This window comes from Astatotilapia calliptera, chromosome 3, assembly GCF_964374335.1.
Source record: "Astatotilapia calliptera chromosome 3, fAstCal68.1, whole genome shotgun sequence".
Classification (NCBI taxonomy): Eukaryota; Metazoa; Chordata; class Actinopteri; order Cichliformes; family Cichlidae; genus Astatotilapia; species Astatotilapia calliptera.
The window spans coordinates 67,244,523-67,267,104 of NC_137424.1; the positions used below are offsets into that span (position 1 = coordinate 67,244,523).

At 40.7% G+C, this 22,582-nt stretch overlaps 1 protein-coding gene and 1 long non-coding RNA gene across 3 annotated transcripts in view; both read right to left on the bottom strand.

Moving 5' to 3' along the window:
- Positions 1–1,022: 1,022 nt before the first annotated feature.
- Positions 1,023–16,907, bottom strand: LOC145425652 (coxsackievirus and adenovirus receptor homolog). Of its 2 annotated transcripts, XR_013906369.1 has the most exons (3): positions 16,647–16,907; positions 1,817–4,532; positions 1,023–1,360 (listed from the first exon to the last, which is right to left on the bottom strand). XR_013906369.1 is itself a non-coding variant. In XM_080298886.1 (2 exons), exons 1-2 carry the CDS (start codon positions 16,717–16,719, stop codon positions 13,904–13,906), a joined length of 420 nt encoding a protein of 139 aa, XP_080155012.1. In that variant the 5' UTR covers positions 16,720–16,907; the 3' UTR covers positions 10,902–13,903. The 2 variants fall into 2 exon arrangements, 1 of the variants encoding a protein (XP_080155012.1); XM_080298886.1 differs by lacking the exons at positions 1,023–1,360; positions 1,817–4,532 and adding an exon at positions 10,902–14,250.
- The window catches only part of LOC145425655 (uncharacterized), a 178,318-nt gene continuing 157,111 nt past the window's right edge, over positions 1,376–22,582 (bottom strand). The window contains exon 3 of the long non-coding RNA XR_013906374.1: positions 1,376–1,816. This is a non-coding gene — a long non-coding RNA (uncharacterized LOC145425655). The remainder of the gene's footprint in view (positions 1,817–22,582) is intronic.

Genomic DNA, 22,582 nt, shown 5'->3' on the forward strand with positions numbered 1-22,582 from the left:
GTAGAGAGGTGGAGGAGACGGACGTAGAGTAAATCACTTCAGACAGTGCATTAAAACGGGGCCACAGTAGCATAGTTAGCAGGGTCTCACAGCTAATTAAGCGCTTCATCATAGATCATAGTGTAGCCATAATATTTATTTAAAACACATACAAATCTTTATTATAATGGTTATATTCCATTATTATATGAGTTGTGAAAAGTTCTGAACTGGATATGTAAAGATCAGAAACCTTCTCGGCTCATCTCGCATTCAAGATCATCACCTCGGCCACCTCTGGACTGTTTTCAGATCTCAGCAGACTTCCTGCCGTGTTCTCTTATACATTCAATGTGTCAGTTTTTTATTTATACAGCATCAAATCATAACAACACTCACCTCAAGGTGTGTTATATTGGAAAGTAGACCCTACAATAATACATACAGAGAAAAAAAATCGTATTCCTTATTAAAGGAAGCTTTGCAGCACCCACAGGCTCAGATTCAGCCTTCACAGCATCACGTGGCACCACTAGCTCTGAATCAAAGAAACTTGGATGCTGGTTTTCTGGATCCAAATGCTCATCTCATATACAAGGACACATCCATCCTGTTGTTTTGAGCTCAACGTGTTAAAGTGGCATCCACACTCAGCTGTGATGGTTTTCTGGTCTGAAAGACGTTAAAACAAAATTCAGAACAGACTGATGGAGGTGGAGCACTCTGTGATGGAGTAGCAGAAGAACAGTTGGAGGCTGTTAAATCTGCATTTGGTCCTCTGTGTTTTTTAAACAACTGAGCAAACGGAAACAGGTCTTAAAGTGGGGTATTGGCCTTTTTGTGGCTGTTATCGTGGGGTATTACTGAGGAGAAAGGTGGTGTGCTGCCACCTGTTGGTTGTGGTTTTTTAACTGATAGATTTAACTTCTAAAGGCTGCTTATGTAGAGGAGAGCAGTGTGTCAGGAGGCCTGGAAGTAGGAGGACTCTTTGAAGAACTCATCCCTTTTATTTATAGGCTTATTTATCAGGCTTAAACAGGCTAATATGTTTCCTGCTTCTGTTTGATTGGCTCTTGTTGCTCAGGGGCGGGACTCTTTCTAATTTGTGCCTCCTGGTCTCCGTCTTCCTGCCTGTTACCTGAAAATCAATCTCAGTGCTTCATGCTGAAGAATTTCTCATTTATATGATAGTTCTGGAGCACTGTTTGTATTCTAGTTGTAATTTAATGTTATTTAACTACCACAGTTTAAAATGAAGCTCTGAGACGCTGATGTCTCGTTCTGTTGAGACTGTTTCCTTGACTCCTCTCTCCTTGTGTCCTTTCTGATCTCCTCAGTGGGCCTTAGACACACTGGAGGGGTTTGTGTTATCAGAATGATCCTCTGATTAGTGATGGGACGTTCTGTATCGAGGCTTCGGAGCGTGTGTCGAGTAATGGAGGGGGCGTTTCCGCGAAGCGCGTATCGAGGCTTGCTTCATTTATGGGAGGAGCTGAAAATGATGACGTCCGAAGCCTCGCTGCCCGGCTGTACCACGTGACTGGTTCATGAAGCGGTTCGAACTTTGCGGCAAATAATCATTTTCCATACTGCCAGCATAAATATACACAGTATACTGCCATCACTACACTATAGGTGTTTTACACACTCCTTTTGTTGTTGACATTTACAGGCTGTGTGCAAAATGCCACACTCTTCAAATTCATGCCAGCTATTATTTTTACGTCCAGTAGGTGTCCTGCTAGAGCAAATGAAGCTTCATGAAGCTTCGCGTTGGGGTGAACCAATTGGATGAAAAGCTTCAGTGCTTCATGGGGCTTCATCTGCCCATCACTACCTCTGATAACAAACATCACAGTTTGATAAATGTCAGCATCCAGCGTGTGCTATACGCACTCTGGTTTAGAAGATGTACATAAGTGAGGAGAAGCCTTTTACTGAGTTTAAGTAAACACACATCAGATTGTTCTCACTGATCGCTCTGATTATGAATAACATGATGACCTGAAGCAAAGCTCAGAGGGTTTGCTGTGTGTTCTTTGGTGCTGATTCAGCAGGAATCAGTGAGAAAGTGCAAAAATAAATCTCTGTTAAACAGTCAACAGTCCAGTTTTTTATTTCTTTGGTTCTCCACTTCAGTGGCTCAGTGCATCAGATTCACGGGGAGATTAAAATCAAACAAATAACAGAATTAAACCAGGGAACAAATGAGGGGAAAGTTCTGCACCAGGCTGAACCCCGTAAGTCGGCAGTGGTTGATGTATCGTTCACAGAAAATGTAAACAGGTGAACACAGACAGTACATGAGAGAAACTGCTGTAAGTGATCAAATCAACACATGTCGCACAACATTCCTCCTTCCTTGCACAATTTCCTCCAGAAACTGAGCAGAAAAAAGACACCTGGACTGTTTCAGCAGCTCCTGGAGGAGAGGTGAGAAACAAACTAAATCTAAACCAGCTTTTTTTACTCTGATACCTTCAGGATTTCGTGGCTGACTTGGCACATGCACAGACAGCAACAGTATTTACAGATCACAGCATTTATGCATTCATAATCTTGCAAAACACTAAACCCAGAGAAAAAAAAAAGCATAAATTACTTAGTTTGTTTAAATTGTTGATTTACACCAAAAAACAAAGTTTCACAAATAGGAAACGTAAAACACAAGTTTTTGTAACACTGTTTCAATTTTCCACTGAAGGAAGTTCAAGTACCTGCTGAAGGAAATAAATAAATTTGAAAAATACCATAAAGTCAGTGGTACTGAGATGGTCTAGTTTGTAGAACAGGTCATTTCCCAGTCACTGCTGCATTAACTTCAGTTTTCATAAAACAAAAATTGTCATTTTTAGCTGCACAAAATTGCCTTTTACAGTCTAAAATCCCTGTTTGTGTAAATTTAGGAAACATTACATAGTAAAGACAGTTATAAAGAGGGAGTTATAAAAATGACACTTTAGTTACAGTCAACATGACTGTAACTAAAGTGTTTCACTCTGAGATATTTTTCATGTCTGTAACATTGCCAGGATGCATCACCATGACAACTAAGAAACAGAGCTTAAAGAGTGTAAACAATTTTATCCCAAACCGTCATCCTCATCTAATGTAATAGATTTAATTCTTAAAGTGATGCATTTTTAATTCATAAGTGTAGAAACCTGTGAGCTGTTAAATGATTCCCTCCATCACCAACCCCACAGATGTCCAAATGTAACATTTTCACTCTTTAAAAGCTTTAAATGTAAAGTTTGTGCCCTGGGACATGAATTTGCAGATATGAACCTGAGGTATGTTCATGTGTACGAGTTCATATCCACAAACACATCAGTCAGTGTTGCACCATTAGCACCTGTTTCCCTGCTCCAAACAGTGTGAAACCCTCCCAATGTCTTTAGACTTTAACAGGATCTCTGAGAAGCAGAAATCACATATTCAGCACCATTCCCTTTTCTTCTTTTACAGATCAAATCATTAGGTACAAGAACAAACACACCAAAACTGACTGACTCACTATCAGTCCCACAAACCCTCCATGTCCTCCTGGAGGACCTGCAGGTGAGAAGAAGGTGGTGAGTAAAGAACAGAATCCAGGATTTCAGTCGGTTTTTCATTCACAGAAATAAATCCCCTTTATAAAAACCCTGAAAACCAAATGTTGGGCTCTTTTCATGACAAACACGTCCTCAGATCTGTTTTTGACTGTGCTGAGTGACAACAAAGCCAGGAGACTGAGAGCTCATTTGGAAAAGCTCTGAGACATTTCAAACATGGTGCATTTCAACAGGAGGCTGGTATGAATCCTGATCCTGCTTCTTAAGTTTTCTGTAGATCAAAAATCCAAAAACAACAGCAACAAGAAGCACAGCGGGAACTATCAGACCAGCTATTAGTCCAACAGATCCACTCTTCTCTCCTCCATCCTCCTTCCCTCCATCCTCCTTCCCTCCATCCTCTGTGTGTCCTCCTGTCTGACCTGCAGGTGAGAAACAGGTGTGAGGTGTCAGCTGTCAGGTAGGTGATGAGTGAAGAACAGAACAGAATCCATTTCCTCTTCAAACTGCTGTCAGAAATTATCTACTGCACTCTGATCACATCACTCAGACCAGCTGCTTTCTACAAAGTCTCATCAACAACATCTTTACAAACAAACATCAACAACCAGGAAGCAGCTTCACCTCTGATCACACACACACTCAACTCTACTCACTCACCTCGAGGAACAACAACTCTCAGGGTGATGATGTTGACTTTCCATGAGCTTGTTTCTTCCATGAAGACACGACACTCGTATGTTCCTGCATCATTAATCGTCACATTCTTCAGAATCAAAGACACGTCTCCGTCCTTCATCTGTCTGTCCTGCAGATCCACCCGGTTCTTAAAAGATGGATGCTGGTTGTCTTGATCAGTTTTACCGTTCCGGTACACAAGGACATGTTCATTTCCCAGGTCAGCTCTGCTCCACTCTACAATCATGGGGTTGTTGTTTGGAGCTCGACATGTCAGAATAACGTCCTCTTTAGGCTGAGCTGTGATGTTTTTCTGGTCTGAATGAGGAAACAACACAGAGCAAAGAGGTTAAAGGGATCCAAGTATGACTGTTCACTTCTAAAGCAGCCAATCAGAAGACGCTGGAGTTATGCACACTGGTCAAACCACCACACAAGTATTAAATGTTATTTAATATCGAAGTTATACATCTAGTTCCTATTCTTAATACGTCCATTAATAAACTGAACAACATAGGCGGGTGTCGGAGGGAAACGAACTGAAATACATGGGGGTAGGGATGGGTATCGTTTAGGTTTTATCCGATACCGGTGCCAAATCGGTACTTTTGAAACGGTGCCGGTGCTCAAACGGTGCTCAAACCGGTGCTTAAAGAATGGAGAACACAAAATTGGTCCAAAAACCTCTCATATTCAGCTGGTTTTTTGTAAAAAGATAACAATGTTAGCCTTTTCTGCAGCTATGGGGCATATATGGTATCACTCTTAGCTGGAAGCAGTGCTTAAACAATGGAAAAAATACAAACTTTGTCCAAAAACCTCTCAGTTTAGCTGTTTCCCACTTTTTCTTTGGTCATTTTAGCCTTTTTGGCCAGGGTGAAGGGAGTATCTGCCATCAAACAAGAGGACAGCCGCATGTAGCTATGATGATGTTTGCTAGTTCACCTTACATGTATTAATGTAATAACATGGTTAGCCTACTCAACGTAAATTACACACGAACAACATTAAGCTACTCACGCAGAGAAGAACGGCTGCTGCTGCCATCAAATACGGCGCATTTCTCGGCTTTTAAAAAAACGCTATGCGTCGCCAGGTGTTTCATCGGATTCGAGGTGTTACCTCCTTTGACAGTATCACAGTATCAGCTTAAAGCACTTGTTGCTGCTGAGTTTGCATATTTTGCTGTGAAGTACAGCCAGACTTTGACCGCTTCGCCTTGGGCATTTTTAATCTGTAGCTCTGCATAAAAGAACGTACGTACCTGGCCCCGCCTACTATCCTCGGAAACGTAAAATGATTGGCTAGAATTCAAAGTGTATCACATCTCGGGAAAAAAAAGCACCGAAATAAAGCACCGAAATGTGCGCTGCTTTTCGGTCTGGTTACTACCGTTTATGTCAGAACCGGTGCCATCATGGCACCGGACACCGGTACCCATCCCTACATGGGGGGGTCATCAATGACTTCGTCAACTGGTGTGAATAGAACCATCTTCGCATCAATGCCAGCAAGACGAAGGAGATGGTGATTGACTTCACCAAGAAGCCACCCGCTATTACACCAGTGAACATCCAGGGTTTGGACACTGAAACAGTGGAGGAGTACAAATACCTGGATTTTCACCTCAATAACAAACTGGACTGGTCCACGAACACAAATACACTTTACAAAAAGGGTCTAAGTAGTCTCCACCTGCTGCGGCAGCTGAGATCCTTCGGGGTGAACAGGACACTCCTAAGGTCATTTTATGACACTGCTGTGGCGTCAGCTATCTATTATAATGTGGTCTGCTGGAGTGGTAGAATGGCGGAGGGACGGGGGGAACTCAACAAACTGGTCAGGAGGGCCAGCTCTGTGCTGGACTGTCCACTGAAGTCCATCGAGCAGGTTGGGGAGAGAGGATGTTGTCTAAGCTAAGCAGTTTTTTTTTTATTGCTTGTTAACAGCTTGTTTGTACACTGTATATTTCACCAGGAGCATTTATATACCACCCACACTTGTGTACAAATCTCTCTACATTTTTATCTGTGTATATGAATTTCGGTTGCTTATGTATATAGGACTACTTTCAATGACTATAAATTTCTCATTTGTGGGATAATAAAGGTGCTTTCCATTCTATTTTATTCTATTCCATGTCCAGCAGGGGGCGCTGCGTTGCTGTGCATCCTGTGCTAAACTGCGCAAAAAAGGAATAATGAAGCTCCCTAAGATTAGGAGAAAACTACCACGGACGTAGTTTCTGTTCTCTCCACAGGAAGCATCATAACTATTTGAATGGAACCACTGATTTATGACCATGTGTATACTCTGATCAGCAAATGAATGAATGAATGGACGTCAGTAACCACCTGGCTGGTTATGTAGGTAAAATATGTCAAGTGCTCACTAATAAAAGCAGCAAAAACTCATTAAAAACATGTCATCAAGTAAGAACTCGCTCAGCATAATCGAAAGCATTATTAGCACATCTCACCTGCAGAAGTAAACTTCAGGGGGTAGATAGAAAACAAAATCCACAACTGTGACGCAGTTATCCAAACAGACATTCCAGCGCATAGATTTGCCGATCACACAGTTTTGTTTTCTGTTTTCTATAAATGGTGTTCCAAATTAGTTTTTATTCGGATAATCTACTGATAAATTCAGATTTTTAAATAAACTTGCATCTAGAGCTAACGTTTGAATGAAAGAAGGAAGGAAAGTGCGTGTTTTCTTTCAGCCAAGATAAAGGGAGGGGGTGGGACTATCATCTGGAATTGGGTGTTGTTTGATGCTTTTAGAAGGAAAGGGGTGGGGGCTCTTTGAATGACTCCTTGTGTCTCCTCCTCCTCAATCCTGTTCCTACAGTGAATTAGAGTTAAACTTTTTAATCACACATTTGTAGAAATGTCGCCTTCAGCTTGTCCCAGCAGAACCAACATGACTCCATTTTCTTTAACACTTATCCTGATGAGAGAAGGCAGGACAGGACAGACCAGTGTGACATGCTTTGTTTGGAATGTGGGAAATAATCCAGGCTGGCAGGGAGGACAGGAGAGAAGAGAAGAGGAGAGGAGACTTGTGTGACAGCCACACGTTAATCGTTAATCAAACTCACGCGTTTGATTAACTGGCAGTCCTAACCCTGTGTTATCTGAATGCTTGTGAATATTATTCTCTTAAAAAAAACCCAATATGTGACAGTTTCTCTTTTAAGATAACCTTTATTAGTCCCACACGTGGGAAATTTGTTTTGTCACAGCAGGAAGTGGACAGTGCAAAAGTTATGTAGAATTAGAATACAATAAGAATAAATACAGTACACAACTGTACAGAATAGAATAAAATAAAATACTATATACAGTAGAATAAAATAGAATAAAATATATAATAGGATAAAAATAGAATACAAATTCTATTTACAACTGAGTAAAAATACAACGATGCCAGAAAAGAGTATTGCACTTAGTGTTATTGCACATATGTGTGTTTGATCAGTTGGAGTCTTCCGTAAAAGATAGCAGAAGCCACCACAGAGTCATAGAAGGTCTTCAGGAGTGGGCCCTCCACCCCAAACGACCTGAGTCTCCGCAGCAGGTACAGCCTGCTCTGCCCTTTCCTGTAGAGGGCGTCTGAGTTATGAGTCCAGTCCAGTTTGTTGTTCAGATGAACACCAAGGTACCTGTAGCTGTCCACAGCCTCAATGTCCATACCTTGGATGTTCAGTGGTTGCAGTGGAGGATGTTTGTGCCTGCAGAAGTCTACCACCAGCTCCTTGGTTTTATTAATGTTGATCTGGAGGTAGTTCAGCTGGCACCAGTCCACAAAGTCTTGGGTCAGTCCTCTGTACTCCCTGTCGTCCCATCAGTGATGAGGCCGACTATTGCAGAGTCATCAGAGAACTTAAAATATAAAATATAAATATAATATAAATATATATAAAATAAAATATAAACTTAAAATATAGAAATAAAAGGAAAAAAACAACTTAAAAGAAACAGGGATATCATTATCATTTGCTGCACACAGCTGCACTTGCAAGCGTGCGGGAAAGTAAAATGCTTTTCCGGTGAGTCACACTGCTGAGTGACATTTGCCTTCCTTTACTTTTTCATTACACATCATATCTGCTAAAAAGGAAGTTGACTGTTATTTTTGAAGCGACTGCAGACTATAAATACTTCACTCTGTACTGAACCATGTTGTTGTCCTAGAGGAAAATACTGAGCTTTAGGAGCCAAACTGTCAGGCTCCTCCGTCTCTAGACCCAGTATTTTGAGTTTCTTGTGTCCTTGTGATTTTGTATTATGATTTATGTTTAAAGTTGGTTTTTTTTTGTTGCCTTAGTTTATTCAGAGCCTAGTGTCCTAGTTTGAGTTTCTTGTATTCTGTTTTGTTCCCTATGTATAGGTTCCCTCGTGTAGTTGCCCTTTGTGTCTCCCTTTGTGTAACTGTGTTTATATTGTGATGTTAGTCCTGGTGCCCTGCGTTCTGTGTTTTCCTCATGTAGGCTTTGTTCCCTACCAGCCAATAAAGCTGTGGCTTTTTGAGTTTATTCTTTGTGTCAGTGAGTTTGTGTTTGGGTCCAATCCCTGCCTGCACACAACTGAAACATGACACAAACACCTTTTATCTTACTTTTAAGTTCTAGTTAAAAAAGGTTTATCAGAAGTCAGCACAGAGCTGACAGGAAGCCTTTTACTGAGTTTAAGTAAACATACATCAGATTGTTCTCACTGGTTGCTCTGATGATGAATAACATGATAGCCTGAAGCAAAGCTCAGAGGGTTTGCTGTGTGTTCTTTGGTGCTGATTCAGCAGGATGGTTGTGAGAAGAGGCAAAAATAAATCACTGTTAAACAGGCAACAGTCCAGTTTTTTAATTCATTTTGTTCTTTAAAGTAGTGAGTTAGTGCATCATATTTACAGGAGGATTAAAATCAAACAAATAACAGAATTAAACCAGGAAACAAATGAGGAAATAGTTCTGCACCAGGCAGAACCCCATAACCCTGCAGTGGTTGATGCAGGGAGGTGGGTTACAAACAGGACAGACCAGTGTAACATGCCTTAGAATGTGGGAAGTAACTCAGGCAGACAGGAGAGGAGAAGAGAAGAGACTTCTCAGTCCTAACCTTGAGTTATCTGAATGGTGATTATTGTTCTCTTCAAATTAACTCAACATGTGACAGTTTTTTTAAAATATAGAAATAAAAGAAAAAAATAACGTAAAACAAACAATGATGTAATTATCATTTTCTGTACACAGCTTTGCTTGTAAAAATCAGGGAAAGTAAGACGTTTTTCCTGTGAGTTACACTGAGTGAACTTTGCCATTCTTTACTCTTTAATAACACACATCTGCTAAAAAGGAAGTTGTCTGTTCTTTGTTGAAGCCACATTGATGATGGAGTGTAGCAGAGTGACTGCAGACCACAAATACTTCACTCTGTACTGAAGCGTCCATGTTGTTGTCTTAGGAGAACATCCATTTTATAAATTCCTTTTGTTGTTTAAAGCAGTGGTTAGTGCATCATATTCACAGGGAGATCACACTTTTTGTATAAATGTCACCTTCAGCTTCACTCCATGTTCTTTAACAATGTGTTTGCCAGGGCGGCTACAGCCCCCCTGGCAAACACATTGGGAGAGGTGGGGTACAAACTAGACACACCACTTGCAAACATGAGGGAAAGTAAGATGTATTCCTGTGAGTCACACCGCCGAATAAGTGTGTGGGAACACTGAGTGAAATTTCTCACAAACAAAGCTCAGAGGGTTTGCTGTGTGTTCTTTGGCGCTGATTCAGCAGGATGGCTGTGAGAAGGTGCAAAAATAGATCACTGTTAAATAGGCAACAGACCAGTTTTTAAATTCCTTCTGTTTTTTAAAGCAGTGGGTTAGTGCATCATATTTACAGGAGGATTCAAATCAAGCAAAGGACAAAAATTAAATCAGGGAACAACTGAGGAAACAGTTCTGCACTGGGCTAAACACCATGACAGTTGGTCAGTGATTGATGTATCATTCACAGAAAATGGTCAATTAAGTGGTGAGTGAAGAGCAGCAAAGAATCCCACACTTCCCCTTTAAACTTTCCCTCTGTCCTCTTCTTTCTGATTTTTCCACTTTTTTTTCAGTACCAGAAATAAATCCCCTTTTGAAAAACCCTGAAAAACAAATTCTGCACGTTTCATGATAATCATAACTACTGTTATCATCTTCTGTTTGTCTTCAGATGATCTGTTTGTTCCTGTGCTGAGTGACTACACAATATATTTTCAGCTGTGATGGTTTTCTGGTCTGCAAGAGGAAACAATAGAGCAGAGATGTTAAAGGTCAAAGGACAACTGCTCAATCTACAACAGCCATTCAGAAGTCACCGGAGTCAGTCAGTGTTCTGACTGAACATCACTGCTATCTAACCAAGGCCTATATGGGCCTGAGTGAATACAAAGCTAGCATCACCACTGACACTGACTTTCATTCCTCAAACAATAAAAAGAATGAAAAGTTTCACAAACTCTGATCTGTCTTCTTGTTTCTGTCTCACAGGAGCAGACTGAGCTTTAGCAGCCAAACAACTTTATCTTTGATTCTGAGTTAGAGTTAAAGAAGTTTTACTGCCAGATGTTGTCAGAATTTTTTAGTTTCCTTAGTTATTTGTAAGTCAGCAAATAAATTCAATTTCAAATTAGACTAATTCAAATTCAGTTCTCAAAAGCATTTATTCAAGTTACAATTCAGATTCAATCTGAGCAATTCAAATTCAAATTTAACTTATTCAAATTCAGTTTCTGATGGCACAGATTTCTGCCCATACTTTAGGCCGTCCTTGCCAAAGTGGGTTAAAATGTCTTGATGCATTCTCAATCATCCAGGAGATTAAATCTCCAAAAGTTGATTCTATTCATCTGGACGTAGCGTTTTGTGGGCACCACAAAGGTTTTGGGAGACTGCATCAAGACATTTTAGTTAGCAGTTAGCATTAGCAGCACATGCTGCCTCCGATGTAAAATGACCTTTATGCTGCGCACTGTGACTCACAGCCACACAAATTATTTTTACACATACAAAACTGATTTACAAGTACAAAATATTTATGACCACAATTTGAGCCAATACTACATGGTCACTTACATGCTACTTAAAAGATGAATGCTGGTTTTCTGGATCCAAATGCTCATCCCATAAATAAGAACACATCCATCTTCCAGGTCAGCTGTTACAGGTGGTGTGCTACCACCGGTTGGTTGTAGTTTTTTAACTGATAGATTTAACTTCTAAAGGCTGCTTATGTAGAGAAGAGCAGTGTGTATGAAGGAGGCATGGAAGTAGGACTCTTTGAAGAAGTCATCCCTTTTATTTATATCCTGTTTAACTTAAGAAGTCACTTGGATGAATGTTTCGCCCTCTGAAAACATCCAGATCAACAGAATCAACCTTTTGGGATTTATCCTGTTTCATTTCTATAAAATGATCTTGTTCTCCACAATTTGTGTTTGTGCTGTGTGCTCAGCTACTAAAAAAGAAGAAGGAGCAATGTGACAACCTCTTATTAATTACTGGTGTCTCCGACTGAGGTTTGATTGAGGCGGCTAATATAAAGAAAGCCTAACTTTGCTGAGCTTGCTTTGTATTACACTCTTCTGTTCCTCTTTATTTTCTGCTGTTTACATTCTAACAATACTAGATCAAATTCCACAATTTTATAAATAACAGAATTTACAGATAAATCTAAATTTAGATTTAGGCAGAACCCCATAACAGTCGGCAGTGGTTGATGTATCGTTCACAGAAAATGTAAACAGGTGAACACAGACAGTACATGAGAGAAACTGCTGTAAGTGATCAAATCAACACATGTCGCACAACATTCCTCCTTCCTTGCACAATTTCCTCCAGAAACTGAGGAGAAAAAAGACACCTGGACTGTTTCAGCAGCTCCTGGAGGAGAGGTGAGAAACAAACTAAATCTAAACCAGCTTTTTTTACTCTGATACCTTCAGGATTTCGTGGCTGACTTGGCACATGCACAGACAGCAACAGTATTTTTTAATACAGATCACAGCATTTATGCATTCATAATCTTGCAAAACACTAAACCCAGAGAAAAAAAAAAGCATAAATTACTTAGTTTGTTTAAATTGTTGATTTACACCAAAAAACAAAGTTTCACAAATAGGAAACGTAAAACACAAGTTTTTGTAACACTGTTTCAATTTTCCACTGAAGGAAGTTCAAGTACCTGCTGAAGGAAATAAATAAATTTGAAAAATACCATAAAGTCAGTGGTACTGAGATGGTCTAGTTTGTAGAACAGGTCATTTCCCAGTCACTGCTGCATTAACTTCAGTTTTCATAAAACAAAAATTGTCATTTTTAGCTGCACAAAATTGCCTTTTACAGTCTAAAATCCCTGTTTGTGTAAATTTAGGAAACATTACATAGTAAAGACAGTTATAAAGAGGGAGTTATAAAAATGACACTTTAGTTACAGTCAACATGACTGTAACTAAAGTGTTTCACTCTGAGATATTTTTCATGTCTGTAACATTGCCAGGATGCATCACCATGACAACTAAGAAACAGAGCTTAAAGAGTGTAAACAATTTTAGATTTAATTCTTAAAGTGATGCATTTTTAATTCATAAGTGTAGAAACCTGTGAGCTGTTAAATGATTCCCTCCATCACCAACCCCACAGATGTCCAAATGTAACATTTTTCACTCTTTAAAAATGGGAAATATAAAGTTTGTGCCCTGGGACATGAATTTGCAGATATGAACCTGAGGTATGTTCATGTGTACGAGTTCATATCCACAAACACATCAGTCAGTATTGCACCATTAGTACCTGTTTCCCTGCTCCAAACAGTGTGAAACCCTCCCAATGTCTTTAGACTTTAACAGGATCTCTGAGAAGCAGAAATCACATATTCAGCACCATTTCATTTTCTTCTTTTACAGATCAAATCATTAGGTACAAGAACAAACACACCAAAACTGACAGACTCACTACCAGTCCCACAAACCCTCCATGTCCTCCTGGAGGACCTGCAGGTGAGAAGAAGGTGGTGAGTAAAGAACAGAACAGAATCCAGAATTGAAGTCAGTTCAGTCCCTGAAACCCTGAAAACCAAATTTCATGATCTACATGTCCTCAGATCATCTGTTTGTTCCTGTGTTGAGTGACATGCTGGGAATTTGGAGCAACAGCAGGAGAATCAGGTGGAAAAGCCGTAAGATGTTTCAAACAAGTGCATTTCAACAGGAGGTTAGTATCAATCCTGATTCTCATTGTCATGGTTTATGTAGATAAAAAAAACAGCAACACCAACAAGAAGCACAACAGGAACTACCAGACCAGCTATTAGTCCAATAGATCCATCCTTCTTCCCTCCATCCTTCTTCCCTCCATCCTCCTTCCCTCCATCCTCCTTCCCTCCATCCTCTGTGTGTCCTCCTGGCTGACCTGCAGGTGAGAAACAGGTGTGAGGTGTCAGCTGTCAGGTAGGTGATGAGTGAAGAACAGAACAGAATCCATTTCCTCTTCAAACTGCTGTCAGACATTATCTACTGCACTCTGATCACATCACTCAGACCAGCTGCTTTCTACAAAGTCTCATCAACAACATCTTTACAAACAAACATCAACAACCAGGAAGCAGCTTCACCTCTGATCACACACACACTCAACTCTACTCACTCACCTGGAGGATCAACATGAACACTCAGTGTGATGATGTTGACTTTCCATGAGCTTGTTTCTTCCATGAAGACACGACACTCGTATGTTCCAGTGTCATCAGTCGTCATGTTCTTCAGAATCACAGACACGTCTCCGTCCTTCATCTGTCTGTCCTGCAGATCCACCCGGTTCTTAAAAGATGGATGCTGGTTGTCTTGATCAGTTTTACCGTTCCGGTACACAAGGACATGTTCATTTCCCAGGTCAGCTCTGCTCCACTCTACAATCATGGGGTTGTTGTTTGGAGCTCGACATGTCAGAATAACGTCCTCTTTAGGCTGAGCTGTGATGTTTTTGTGGTCTGAATGAGGAAACAACACAGATCAGAGAGGTTAAAGGGATCCAAGTATGACTGTTCACTTCTAAAGCAGCCAATCGGAAGACGCTGAAGTTATGCACACTGGTCAAACCATCACACAAGTATTAAATGTTATTTAATATCATAGTTTTACATCTAGTTCCTATTTTTAATATGTCCGTTAATAAACTGAACAACATAGGCTAGTCTGGCTTGACAGTGTTTTCCTATCATGGCTGTAATAATCTATGGACATGTATTTGTTGCTGCTGTCCCTGATTACTATGTTGGTGTGTATGAGTGTGTGTGTGGGTGTGTCAGAACACTGGGTTTCAGGCATGATCAGGACTGGTGGGTGTGTCCCGCCTGGAGGCGGGCCACACCTGAAGAGGACGATCACACACACACCTGCAGCGGATCAAGCCTCGTCATGGGACCTTTTTAGCAGAGTGGCTGAGTTCTCACTGATGCTGGATTGTTGTGTAAGACTCCATGAGAGCTAAGCGTAAAGCCAGTTAGTGCATCCCTACCAGAGTTTGTGTCTTACGGTTGCTTTTGCTGGTTTCCCCCCCGGAGGAGTTTGCAAACAGGAAGGCAGCGAGCACGGGGAGTGCGAAGACACAGACTTTTTGAGGAAAGACATGACACGGCAGTCAAGCAAGAGCACAGGGATTTATTGTCATTTGTTGCACTGTAAATAAACGTGCTGTTCAGCACAAAGAGTCCAGCATTTGGGTCCTCATTTCCCACTTTCCCATGGTTTGCCTCGCTAACCGTGACAATGGCAGATGGTAAATTAGTTCTGTTTGCATAGAACAGTTCAATTAAAAAAATAATATAACTTTATATGACTTCTTAAAGTCACCAAAATAAATGAATGTAATGCACTCATTTTCCATAACAATGCTGACATCAGCAAGTTTTAGTATAACTCATGAAGTTCTCAGACGCCGCTGCCACTGTGGGTGGGGTGTTTGAGGGAAGCAAACTGGAGTAGGGGGGTCATCAAGGACTTTGTCTGCTGGTGTGAACAGAACCATCTTTGCATCAATGCCAGCAAGACAAAGGACCTGATGATTGACTTCAGCAAGAAGCCATCCCCTATTACACCAGTGAACATCCAGGGTTTGGACACTGGAACAGTGGAGCAATACAAATACCTGGGTGTTCACCTCAATAACAAACCGGACTGGTCCACAAACACAAATGCACTCTATAAAAAGGGTCTAAGTCATCTCCACCTGCTACGGCGGCTGAGATCCCTTGGGGTGAACCGGACTCTCCTGAGGACGTTTTAGGACACAGTGGTGGCGTCTGCTATCTTTTTTGCTGTGGTCTGCTGGAGTGGTGGAATGGCAGAGAGGGACAGGGGGGAACTCAACAAACTGGTCTGGAGGGCCTGTCAGACTCTATAACACAGTTTAACACTGTTATCTTACTCATCACCTGTTTAATTGACGGATCATATGTTTTTTTTATTGCTGCTACTTATTTGCAGCTTGTTTGTACACTGTTTATTTCACCAGGAGCATCCATACACCCCCCACACTTACATGTACAAATCTCTGTACATGGTTGCTTATGTATATAAGACCACTTTGTGTCTTCCTTCTAAATGTTCAGTTCAGTTCAGTTCAGTTCATTTTTATTTCAAACATTTCAAACATGTGCCTTCACAATCATTACAAAATATCATTCCATTATTTGTTTGAAAAGGAGTAGGCTGAAGTATTTACTTCATATTCATCTTGCTATAAGAGATGTGCGACGGCCAAATTTCTCATTCGTGGGATATTAAAGGTTCTCCAAAAGTTGATTCTGCTCATCTGGACGTAGCGTTTTGTGGGAGAAATGTTTCACCCAAGTGACTTCTTCAGTCTCAGCTGACTGCAGGTCAGGTATTAAAGGTTTATTCTATTCTATGTCCAGCAGGGGGCGTTGCGCTCGTTTGCTATATATTTGTGATGCATGTTTTTCTGTAACCCCCCCAAACACACAATCACATAAATTTATGATAATCAATAAAGCAAAGGCCATAACTAATGCAAACTATATTGTACAACTGAACAGATGGTCTGATAAACAACTGATAGTCCCTGTACTACACTGCGCAATAAAGGAATAATGAAGCTCCTTAAGATTAGGAGAACAGAACCGCCACGTACATAGTTTCTGTTCTCTCCACAGGAAGCATCATAACTAATCAATCCACTGATTCAATCATTTGTATTCTCTGATCAGCAAATGAATGAATGGACGTCAGTAACCACCTGGCCTGAATTATGTAGGTAAAATATGTCAAGTGCTCACTAATAAAAGCAGCAGAAAACACCTGAAAAAACATGTCACCAAGTAAGAACTCACTCAGCATAATCAAAAGCATTATTAGCACATCTCACCTGCAGAAGTAAACTCCAGGAGGAAGACAGAGGACAAACTCAACAAGTGTGACATAGTTATCCAAACATCCATTCCAGCGCAGATTTTCCGATCAAGCCGTTGTTTTTCTGTTTTCTATAAATGATGTTCCAAATTAGTTTTTAATCGGCTAATCTACTGATAAATTCAGATTTTTAGATAAACCTGTATCTAGAGCTAATGTTTGAATGAAAGAAGGGAGGAAAGTGCGTGTTCCTCCTTTATCACACATCTGAAACTTGGGATGCTTCTAGAAAGTGTGAGGGAAAGGGGGTGGGGGCTCTTTGAAGACTCCTCCTTGTGTCTCCTCCTCCTCAGTTCTGTTCCTACAGTAAATCAGAGGTAAACTACTGATTTTAATCACACTTTTGTATTCAGCTTGTCCCGGCAGAACCAACATGACTCCATTTTCTTTGACACTTATCCTGATGAGAGGAGGCAGGGGGGCTGGAGCTTCCCCCAGCAATCATAGAGGGAGAGGTGGGGTACACACAGGACAGACCAGGGTAACATGGCTTGTTTGGGATGTGGGACGTAAGCCAGGCAGACAGGAGAGGAGAGGCGACTTCTTAGTCAGCTATGCTCCTCTTGGCAGTCCTAACCATGTATTATCTGAATGGTGATAATTATTCTCTTCAAAACAACCCAACACGTTTCTTTTCAAATACAGAAATAAAAGAAAAAACCTAAAACAAACAATGAAATCATTATCATTTGCTGCACACAGCTCCACTTGCCAACATAATGGAAAGTAAGATGTTTTCCCTGTGAGTCACACCGCTGAACGGCTTTTTACTGAGTGATTATATTACACTACATCCGCTAAAAAAAAGTTAATGTCATAAAAGTCTTGGGAGAACAGACTGAGGCAGAGGAGGATTGGGAGAGTGTGGAAAAAGAGGAAACTCTCATGGAGTGAAATCTGCGGAATGGAATATAATAGACTAAGTTTCATCATCCGAGCGACATACGATCTGCTACCTTCCCCAATAAATCTGCAGCTGTGGTTTGGAAAGGACCCACCCTGCCCCCTGTGTACAGTCCCACCAACAATGTTCCGCTCTTCTCTCCTCTGCTCTTCATCCCCATTCTTGGAGGCAGTGGGGAGGTAGAGTGTACAGCCTGATCCAGAGGGGAGGTGTGGGAAGCCAGATCGGGCGCCCCCCTTCGGCTCTCCTCTCTGCTCTCTCCTATCTTGTCCCTTTTGTCTTACATCACATTTTCTATCCCTTTGCAGAAGTAAGGCTTCATAAATGCTAAAGAGTTAAGCATTATTTCTCAGTTGCAGTGAATAGATAAAAATAAACTGTAGGAAACTAAACAGAAGAAAGAAGACCAGAAATAACAATTTAACATAAACCAGTGACACACTCCAGGGCCTGATCAACCCTGGCAGGGCCTCCTTGGATGATGTGTGCTGCTGGCAAAGTTTCTGGGCTGCTTTTTCTCATAACAGCCATCCCTCAACATCTAAAGCAATGCATTATCAGGGACTGTAACCTCAACATCCAGTCCTTTTTACTGAATCTGTTAAAGAGTGAACATTCCAGTTTTAAAATTCATTTTGTTGTTTAAGGCAGTGGGTTAGTGCATCATATTCACAGGGAAATTAAAGTCAAACAAAGAACAAAAATTAAACCAGGGAACAAATGCATTAAGGGGTCTGAGTTCCCTTCGCCTTAACGCCCACTCACATCCTGGGCCATCTGACCTCAGGAAATCACATGATAGGGTGGGGCCAGGTTTCACAATGAGCTCACCCGAAACCCTGGCTGATTGTGACCTACACCCGTTTTCACACCTTGGCTGATGTGGTTAGGTAGAGGATCATCAGGGGGTCCTTTGTCCCTTTTTGGGGGGAAACTCCCACTGGGTTTAAATCTGGGACTCTCCACCATTTGACCTTAGAACTGAAGAAGCTTCTCGGATGAGAGGTGAAACGTCTTCAAGCAACTTAAAGAAGTCCAGACGCTTTTCTTTACAAGCTCTTTAGACTACGATGACCTGGATGACTGAGAACCTTCACAGATTTTTAAACTTTCCCTCTGTCCTCTTCATTCTCATTAATTCTATTTGTGTTTTTTTTCAGTACCAGAAATAATGGTATGTGATGGTTTTCTGGTCTAAAAGAGGAAACAACACAGAGCGTTAAGGTTAAAGGTCAAAGGACAACTGCTCAATCTACTGTTGTGGAATCTTCTGTAAAAAAAAGTTCTGCAACACAGTCAGCTCTGGTCAAGCTATTTTAATTACTGCATGCATGAAGGAGGGCCAACACACATCAAACATCACAGTCCACAGTCATGCCAGCTCTGCCCTTGAGACGTCTCAGCTCCTCTCTTATACCCCCACACACTTACGTACAACAGGTTTCTGTCCCACGGGCTGTGGCTGGGCAGAGAGCAGCTCCCACTGTCTTTTCCCAGGAAGCTCCTGGCACTGGTCATCTTGGGAGTTTTGTCCTTCTGAGTAAAACAGTTAGAGGATAACATAGTGAAACGTTGTTACGCCAAGCTAAGCAGTTTTCACAGGGTCATACTGACACACACACATACTTCCTCTAAGCAAACAAAGGTTATGCCAAATCCTACAGTGAGATTGTAAACACATAAATCTAGATGTGAGGATAAACTAAAATTTCTATAACACTAAAGCAGCCAATGAAATGTGATTGGAGTTATTCAGACAGATTAAACCACCACACACTGGTCACCTGAAATATTGCTGACACACAGCTTCTGTATGTCTGCAGTGAACACAACAAAATGTAAAGTACTGTTTGGTTTGGTGAGGATGAAACTTGTGCATAAAGGTGATCATACACAGACATATTCATTTGTGTTTCTGGTTTTACTATTAGAGAGTTAATTAAACGTAAGATATGACTTGGATGTTCATTACATTCAGCACGTTTGTATACATTTCGTTTACAGAGCGCTCTCCACACCTGTAAGCCGGTGTTTGCATTCCTGTGCTGTTTGTTGCAGAATGACAGTAAAGAAGTTTATTTAAGAGTCCTGTGTGTTCTGACCTCTTCTTTTATTTGGTTTTTATTTATAGCTCATGTAATTTTATTTTGCAGTTCCAATGTACAGCTGTGGTTGTTTTGCTAATATATATTGTAATATATCTATATCACTAAAGCACTTCTGGATGGATGCAAACTGCATTTCGTTGCCCTGTACCTGTGCATGTGCAATGACAATAAAGTTGAATTCTATTCTATTCTATTTTAAAGTGCTTTATAAATAAAGTTGATGATGACGATGATGAACAAACATCACTGCTATCTAACCAAGGTCTATACGGGCCTGAGTGAACAAAGCTAGCATCACCACTGACACTGACTTTCATTCCTCAAACAATAAAAAGAATGAAAAGTTTCACAAACTCTGATCTGTCTTCTTGTTTCTGTCTCACAGGAGCAGACTGAGCTTTAGCAGCCAAACAACTTTATCTTTGATTCTGAGTTAGAGTTAAAGAAGTTTTACTGCCAGATGTTATCAAATATTTTAGTTTTCTTACTTATTTATAAGTCAGCATATAACTAAGAAAAAGCCTGATTTGTAAGCCTGTCTTTAAACAAAGTTGAAGGAAGCACACATCGCTTATGAATAATGTGGCCACCACCTAAAACAAAGCTCCGCTGTTGGCTGTTTGCTCTTTGGCAGCCGTTCATCAGGTTTTCCATGAGAAGAGACATGCAGCAGCTGAGAGGTGGAGGTCTAATTTCCGTTAAAAAGTCGATTGCCCAGTCTCACATTCCTGTGGTTCTTCAAAGAAGTGGATTATTGCAACATATTTACAGCACAGACTGAAGACTTCTTATAAGCGTGAACACAGAGGACAAAAGAAAAACAACCAGGTGCCCAACTTGAAAATAATTTGCTGCTGCCCTTTTATTGTTGGACTTGTCAGCAGCTTTTGACACGGTCGACCATGACATCCTGTTATCACGGCTAGAATTTCATGCTGGCCTAAAAGGATCTGCCCTACAGTGGTTTCGTTCCTATTTGTCAGAAAGGTTTTTTTTATGTCAATATGGGCCCCCACAACTCCAGAATAGCCCCTCTTAAATACGATGTACCTCAAGGCTCTATTTTGGGTCCTGCCCTGTTCGCACTCTATTTGTTGCCATTGGGCTCCATCTTCTCGCAGTACAGCATTTCATTTCATTGTTTTGCTGATGATTTGCAGATTTATCTACCTTTAAAAGCAGGGTCAGACCATCCGCAGCACTTATTACGCTGCCTTGATGATGTCAAACAGTGGTTGTCATTAAATTTTTTAAAGCTAAATGAAAATAAAACTGAGGTTGTCATTTTTGGCAACTTTAATCATATCGACAGCACTCTGGGCGCCCTTTCCTCGTATTGTAAAACACATGTAAAAAACCTCGGTGTCTACATTGATGGTTCTTTTAAATTGAATAAGCAGGTGAGTGCAGTAGTTCAGTCCTGTTTTTTTCAGTTAAGACAGCTAGCCAAGGTAAAGCCATACCTAATGTCTTTTAGCGTGTTTTTTTCCCTTTTCCTTCAGATTGGACTACTGCAATTCATTGTATTATGGTCTAGATCAGGCCACCATCCATCGTCTTCAGATGGTTCAAAATGCTGCTGCTCGCCTGCTAACTGGTACCAAACGGAGAGAGCATATAACCCCAGTTTTAGCTTCTTTACACTGGCTTCCTGTCTCCTACAGGATCCAATTTAAACTTCTACTTTTTGTTTTTAAGTCACTTAACGCCCGAGCCCCTCCTTACCTGTCTGAGCTCCTCTCTGCCTATGCTCCAGGAAAAACCACGAGGTCTAGATCAAAACTAATGTTGTCCATCCCACGGACTAACCTCAAATCCCGTGGTGATAGATCCTTCTCTGTGGCAGGTCCCAGACTCTGGAATAGTCTCCCCTTAAATATTAGATCTGCACAAACACTTGAGCAATTTAAATCTTTACTAAAGACACATTTCTATGCCCTGGCTTTTAACACACTATGACCCAAGCATTTTGGTCTTATTTGAATTAGTTTAGTTATTGTTTTAATTCTTTTACTGTCCTATTACCGTATTGTTTTTTATTGTTATTATTGTATGACATTGTTGCTTTTTAATACCATTTTTATATTGTTAAGCACTTTGTGCAGCATCGGCTGTTTGAAATGTGCTATATAAATAAATTTGACCTTGACCTTGACCTTAAAGAACTGAGAGCTGCTGGGACTCACAGTCAGACGAGCTGGGGGAGAATTTATTGTATCTTGAACAAAAAGGGACACGTAGAAATGTTTAATTAATTTAGCACTGAGACACCCCTTACAAACACTAAACTCCTCAAATCAGCCATTCTTGAGTATTGGATGTTTAAAAGAAAAAAATTAATTTCTTAAAATTGTCTGATCATCAACAACAGGATTTGTATTATGTTTACAGGAAGTAGGAAATGAAAACCTTTGGATTGCGAGGAGGAGGATAGATATCACTGATGTGACTGAAGGCGAGTCTGTCTGCAGTGAGCTGCAGCCTGTTCTTAATAAATGTGTCCCACAGTCTCCTTGAAGAGTCAGGTTTACAGTGTGACAGAAGAAGGTTACTGACCTTGGTTTGTGGTGCAGCTCAGCAGTGAGATCAGAACTAAAGAGAAATTAAGCTCAGGTTAGTTCAGAGTAGAGCTGTATGTGGGAGTATTTCTAATCCAACTCCTGCAATATTTGTGTTCAATCCTGCCCACAGTTAAACTGTGTTTAACTAAAGTGCCAGATGTTTGCCGTGCTCTCGGATGCTCTAATCAGTGTTTATTTACAGCTGTCAGAAGAATGTATGACACCAACATGTGAGCACACCTCTCCTAACCCTGCCTTACAGACTGTAATGTCTGATAAAATATGTTTATATGCATTGAATGTGCAATTTCATTAGAAT

Bases quoted from the DNA above. Each gene is read 5' to 3' on its own strand.
- LOC145425652 (XM_080298886.1), bottom strand. From the start codon at position 16,719: ATGGATGTTTGGATAACTATGTCACACTTGTTGAGTTTGTCCTCTGTC. The intron at 14,251-16,646 runs GTGAGATGTGCT...TTCCTCATTCAG, and splicing joins CCTGGAGTTTACTTCTGCAG to ACCACAAAAACATCACAGCT.